Consider the following 6,298-nt stretch of genomic DNA (forward strand, 5'->3'; position numbering starts at 1 on the left):
TATTTGAATGAAAAAAAAAAAAATTACTGAGTAGTCAGTTGGCCACATGGAGGTTGTATCTAACGTAACATTGATTTTTAATAAGTGTGAATTATGAGCTTTCATAACATTTATAGTTTGATATGGTTTAAAACAATTCTTTAATGAGAAAAAATAGTGTGAATTCTACTACATTTTTCATATATCCTTTGATATCACTCATTTTTTAGCAAATAAATACCCGGAAGTACGAATTACTGAACTATGACCCCTGAGCAAACACGTGACATGTTTCATCATCGCATTGTAGGACGCTGACGAGAATGTTGAAATAATCTACGACGTGGCACCATCTAGTAATCCTGGCGATGGTGAACGTAGCTTTTGTGCACCCCGATTTGGGGATTGGAGGAGCTGAACGTCTTGTCGTCGACGCCGCATTGGCACTCAAATCTCAAGGTCACTCCGTCAAACTGTTCACCGCCCACCATGATCCCAGTCATTGTTTCAAAGAAACGCAAGATGGAAGTCTGTCGGTGACGTGCGTTGGAGATTGGTTGCCTCGTAGTATATTTGGTGGGTGCTATGCGCTGTGTGCATACATTCGTATGATGTATGTTGCTCTATATTTGGTGTGTTTTAGTGGATTGCACTACGATATCGTAATATGTGACCAGATCTCTGCCTGTATTCCAATCTTAAAGTTTCGCAAGGCAAAGGTGAGTTATTATAGTACATGTAATATTATTATACTACTGGTAGTTTTTTTAAAGAGGCAGCAGTATCTATACTCTCAAAGTCGTTTGGTGACTGTTGCAGTGCCGTTTTCAGTGTACTAGTACTTGTTATTTGGTGTCGCGCATGCTCTGTATATGTCCACCGTGGTTAGACTTTGTACCACGCCCACACAAAGGGCGCCATCACAGGAAAAGAAACAAAATCTACATGTTAGGAAGACAACTGATAAATAATGACTGTCAATACACAGTCATCTGGCGCACACGTGATAATAAAATAAATACGATATTTACTATATGGGGGCCGCCATCTTGAATGACGCATAAAACTAAATAAGAGACAAGTTATGAAACGCGTTTTTCAGATTCCTACAAATCAGGACAAAAATACCAATCTTTCACAAAAATACGGTCCGTTGGGGTTATATTAAGCCAACCGATAACAAAATTCGGCCTAATTCGTCGTTCACAGAAATAACCAATTATTTTTTTTGCAGATTCTATTTTATTGCCATTTTCCGGATCAACTGCTGACCAAGAGAATTAGTTTCATGAAGAAACTGTATCGTGGTCCTATAGATTGGTTGGAAGAGAAAACTACAGGAATGGCAGACTGCATACTTGTCAATAGCCAATTCACTGGTAAGTTAGCAACAAACTATAACGTGTTCTATAGTGTATGAAATTTGAGGTATTCTGAGAAGACAAAGTACGTGATTGTATCGTATTGACCAATAGAGGTTGATGCAGTCCTGTACTGCCTGAGTTCATACCATCAATGGTTTTACAATGGTTTCATGCTCCGCTCTTTAGAATTGTAGTTTCGTCCATTTCTTTCATAAGGCAATAAAATGGTGGTATACTGTGGAATAATTTATTTTCGTTGGAATTAATTTTCACTGAAAAGGCTTTTTGGGCGTTTTATATGGAATTTATTTTCACTGATTTTTGATGAGTTTAATGTGAAATATAAGAAAAAAAGTATATTCGCTGGATTTTATTTTCACGGAATTATCCCTTCAGCGAAAATAGCGAAAATAAATTCCAAGCAAAAATAAAGTATTCTACAGTAGTCATCACAGCAGTGTGCACTTGATGTCGATTTCCTTATAACATGACACATAGCAAACATGTATCCAAATGAGTTGTTTATTTCACAATATCTTTTTAATGCAACCTGTGATGTTCTTATGCCACTAATCAACCAATGGCTGCTTATAGCTCAATTTATATGCCTTGCAAGAACCAATGAAATTTTTTAAATATTCTTTTTCTGTTTGAGGGCGTGATCACATGGGTCAGGGGTCAGACCAACATGTGGTCTTTTGTTTACTACTTAGCGACTGTGTACCTGTGAGTTTATTCTGTGTGTATTTGGATGTTCTAATCTTGGTGTTTTTCCAGTGATTTCTCTAGATGCAATCCAAATACAGTAGTTGTGTCTTGTTTACCTGAGATTTGCAAGAGTTTGAGCTGGCCAACATGTTAGTATTTTTCAAGTGGTTGATTACTGGCATGTTGATTTCCGATTTTAGAGCCATGTTTTCAACTTTGTTCATAATTTTAAAATTTATATTTAAATTTATCTGCTGCATACTGTGTGGTCTAGACTGTCGCGACTTTTTGTTTGCAGATGCGTCCAGTCGGGATTTCTTTCGCAGTCACGCTAGTTTTCGCGATCACGTTAAAAAAAGCTAAATTGACAATTATATTTTTTTGTAAAACAAAAAAAAAAAGTCCCAACTTTATGTGTGGTCTTCTTTCAGTTTTATAAATTATTTTTCAGGTGAGACGTTTGCTTCTACCTTCACTACGCTGTCTCATATTAAACCCCAAGTACTATATCCTTCGTTGAATTTCTCCGCATTTGATGTTCCAGTAAGTGATGCAGGCGATCTGATCCCAAGGAACATTCGCACATTGTTCCTCTCTATTAATAGATACGAGAGAAAGAAAAACCTTGGATTGGCGATTGAAGCATTTGGTAAGAATGAAATTGTTCCTGAATTGGGAAACCAATTTTTCATGTCAGTTATGAGGCTAGAAATTGTTTCAGGAGCATATCCAAAATTTGATATTATCCGGTTCTATTTGAAAAAAAACAGGAATCAGAAATAATTTATACAAGTTTTAGAGGGTACTTACATGGGGCAATTTATCTATTCTTGTGTTCATAACAAAATAAAAAACACACGAAACTGGATTATATTGGATTAGGGAATATATAAGAAAACAACCAAAATAAAGTAATGGCGTGTTAACTCTTGCACACCCGTCACCCACATGATACCAAAATAATTCACCACTTTGCTATATATTAGCAAATCTTTACTAATTTTGGAGCCAACAAAATTTGAGTCTATTTTCAGGTCTACTTTAAAAAAATTTGGCTATTTTTGTCGTAATCTTCTGAAGGAATATGCAGACTATAAACAGAACTATTTTGTGTAAGCATGATGAAAAGATCAAACTGGTTGTGAAAAGGTTAATACAGGATTTGTATCGTACATGTGCACAGCGTGACAAAAATCACTCTTTAAAACCTTTCCTGGAAGATCATATAAACATAATTACCTTTTATTTCAATAATTTGTTCTCTAATTTGAAAACAACATTTCTTTGCACATATCAGGAGATTTGAAAAAGAATCTAGCAGACGATAGATGGGGAGAAGTTCATTTAGTGATGGCAGGCGGTTACGATGACAGAGTTGTGGAGAATAAAGAACATTATTTAGAACTGCGACAGTTGACAGAGAAATTGAAACTGAACGACAACGTGACGTTTTTACGATCCTTCAGCGATTCAGAGAAGCTGACTCTGCTTCATAATTGCACGTGCTTGTTATACACTCCAAGTAATGAACACTTTGGCATTGTGCCAATAGAAGCCATGTATATGAAACGACCTGTGATCGCGGCTAATAGTGGTGGGCCGTTAGAAAGCATAGATAATGAAGTTACAGGCTATCTTTGTCCACCTGAATCTAAACAATTTGCCGAGAAAATGAAAAGATTTGTAGATGATGGTGGATTAAGTAGCAAGTTAGGTAAAGCTGGTCATCAGAGAGTCATAGACAAGTTTTCTTTCCAAGCATTTACTGATCAATTACACAATATTGTGACACGGTACTGTGAGAGTTAGTTATAAATATACGAGACATGAACAATGTGTAATAATATTATTTTTGTATATAATGTCTGTGACACAACTAGACGAGACTATTCGCTGGTGCGTCATAGTCTCAATGCAAAATAAAATATTAAAAAAAATGGCTTCGCTATAAAACTTACTATGGTTGAACAAATTTATTAGTTTAAAATAATTTTCACATTTTAGAAATATGAAAATGAGGCAAGATCAGGGGCCTCAACATTTTTGTTTGCGTCTTCAAATGTTTCTTGCAGCAGCAACATACAATTTTTATTTTTCATGAAGATCTCACTTATCCGCAGTCAACAAGCTGACCAAATTTGATTTTTGACTTCCGTGAAGCAAAGCACACAATGGGAGTCTTTGCAGTTGGTCTGTCTGTCTGTCTGTATGTATGTGTGTATGTGCATGTGTGGTACCAACGTTGGGACAACTTCAATTTAATTTTACACCAACTTGTGACAACAGGACCTACATTGTGACATCCCTCACTATTTTTAGCTCCGCTGTCGACTTTGTCAAGCGGAGCTTATCATATGAGTGATTGTCCATCGTCGTTGTCGTCCGTGTCAATGTTATACTTTTGCGACTTCTTGAAAACTATAAGCCTGAATGCTTTGATACTTTGTGTGTATGTACCTTGGGTAGAACTCTCTTAGATTTGTTCATTTCATGATGATATCTTCAATTCTCTCATTTTGGTGAATATTTTTGTAATTTTTGTTAAAAAGTGATATTTTCAACTTCTTGTTAAAAACTACAAGTCTGATTGCTTTTATATTACATATATAGGTACTACTTGTGGACCTCTTTCAGATTTGTTAATTTCATGGTAATATTTTCAATTATCTAATTTTGATGATTATTTTTGTAATGTTTAGTGAAAAGTGATATTTTTGAATTCTTGTTAAAAACAGCAAGTCTACATATTTAGGGGCCCAAGCCTGTAGGGCGTGGCCCCTATTCTTATTGTTCGGTTTTTTCTTCTTTAAACTTCTTCTTCTTCTTCTTTCTTCCGTAACTTTTTTCGTCAAGCCGTTTGAGAAAACCACTGAACCAAATAGTCTTAAATTGCTCTATACTGATAGTCTCTAATATGAACTGGTGCAACATGCTTTCAGAATTTTGATTGGCCAATTAGTTTGGCAGCCATATTGGATTGAAATAAAACCGGAAGTGGCTGTTTGACCACTTTCTGAGGGTCTAGGCGTCTAGATTTTGTTATGGTGTATAGTACAACTCATGTGTAATAAATATCAGAAATAAAAACTTTAGCGGTCATGTGACTTTTCCCGCCATTTTGTTTTTCCTAAAAATGGTAAAAAACACTTAAAAATCTTCTTCTTCAGAACCACCAAGTAAAATGTTCTCATATACAGTATTTAGCTTCTACATATAGAGCAGATTTAGATTTGAGAAATTCGTTATGATTGGTCACGTGGTTTGGCCGCCATTTTGGGTTTTTTCTCAACAGGAAGTAGTTTTTTACTCATGCCACACTTGAGCGTTAATCTCAAATATTGCGTCATGGCATGTCCCTATCTAACCCTTTCAGAAACCTAAAAAAAAATTTCAGATCAGTCACATGTTTTCGCCGCCATCTTGGATTTTAAGCAAAATTGATTAAAAGTTTGGGCATTTGTTTCTCAGAGGTGGGTCAACCAATCTACTAGATGTTTTTATATTTACCATGCCTGGCCTTAGCTTCATATGAGAAAAATAATATTATTTTGATCAGTCACGTGGTTTGGCCGCCATCTTGCATTTTGTGAAAATTGAAATTATGCAACTACATGTTTTGTATTAGTCCGATTGGAATATATTTTGTATGTGTATTCTACTCTTTAGATACATTCTTTCCCCTGAATGGCATATGGCTAGGTCATGTGGCTACGCGCCCATGGGGTGGGGGGCTTCTAACCTCATTAATATGCATAGCTGCTATATCTCAAGCACTGTTGCAGTTAGGAAGATGATTCCTGTGTTATCATGACAACAGTGAACAAGCAATTTCATTAAAATAACAGATTACCATATATGGTCATGTGAACTCATTAGTATGCATAACTGTTATATCTCAAGCACTGTTGCAGGTAGGAAGATGAAACCTGTGTTATTATGATGATGTTAAACAAGAGATTTGAATAAAATAACAGATAACCATATATGGTCATGTGGCTCATTAATATGCATAATCGTTGTGTCTCAAACACTGTTGCAGTTAGGAAGATGAATCCTGTGTTATCATGACTATGTTGAACAAGAGATTTGATTAAAATAACAGATGACCATATATTAATAACCTTTATATCTCAAATAAATATATGGAACCAACTGCATTTCGACCTCATGGTACTAATCATTCAAACTAATTGTGTATCATTTGACATTATTTATGGCATGTATACTTGGGCCCCTGTGACGCTGCT

General features: G+C 35.6%; 1 protein-coding gene across 1 annotated transcript; it reads left to right on the forward strand.

Annotated features, from left to right (window-relative positions):
- The first annotated feature begins 261 nt into the window (after positions 1-261).
- On the forward strand, positions 262-6,034 carry LOC100371989 (alpha-1,3/1,6-mannosyltransferase ALG2-like). The gene is made up of 4 exons (XM_002740124.4): positions 262-698; positions 1,214-1,358; positions 2,503-2,700; positions 3,349-6,034. The coding sequence occupies exons 1-4, from the start codon at positions 348-350 to the stop codon at positions 3,858-3,860; spliced, it is 1,206 nt and encodes a 401-aa protein (XP_002740170.1). The 5' UTR covers positions 262-347; the 3' UTR covers positions 3,861-6,034.
- Positions 6,035-6,298: the final 264 nt, after the last annotated feature.

The sequence above is a fragment of the Saccoglossus kowalevskii genome, chromosome 9, assembly GCF_978046115.1.
Source record: "Saccoglossus kowalevskii chromosome 9, keSacKowa6.1, whole genome shotgun sequence".
Lineage (NCBI taxonomy): Eukaryota > Metazoa > Hemichordata > Enteropneusta > Harrimaniidae > Saccoglossus > Saccoglossus kowalevskii.

Excerpts from the sequence above, each read along its gene's own strand:
- LOC100371989 (XM_002740124.4), top strand. The coding sequence starts at position 348 with ATGGTGAACGTAGCTTTTGTGCACCCCGATTTGGGGATTGGAGGAGCT. Across the intron at positions 699-1,213 it reads TAAAGTTTCGCAAGGCAAAG|ATTCTATTTTATTGCCATTT; the intron begins GTGAGTTATTAT and ends TTTTTTTTGCAG. Across the intron at positions 1,359-2,502 it reads TGTCAATAGCCAATTCACTG|GTGAGACGTTTGCTTCTACC; the intron begins GTAAGTTAGCAA and ends ATTATTTTTCAG.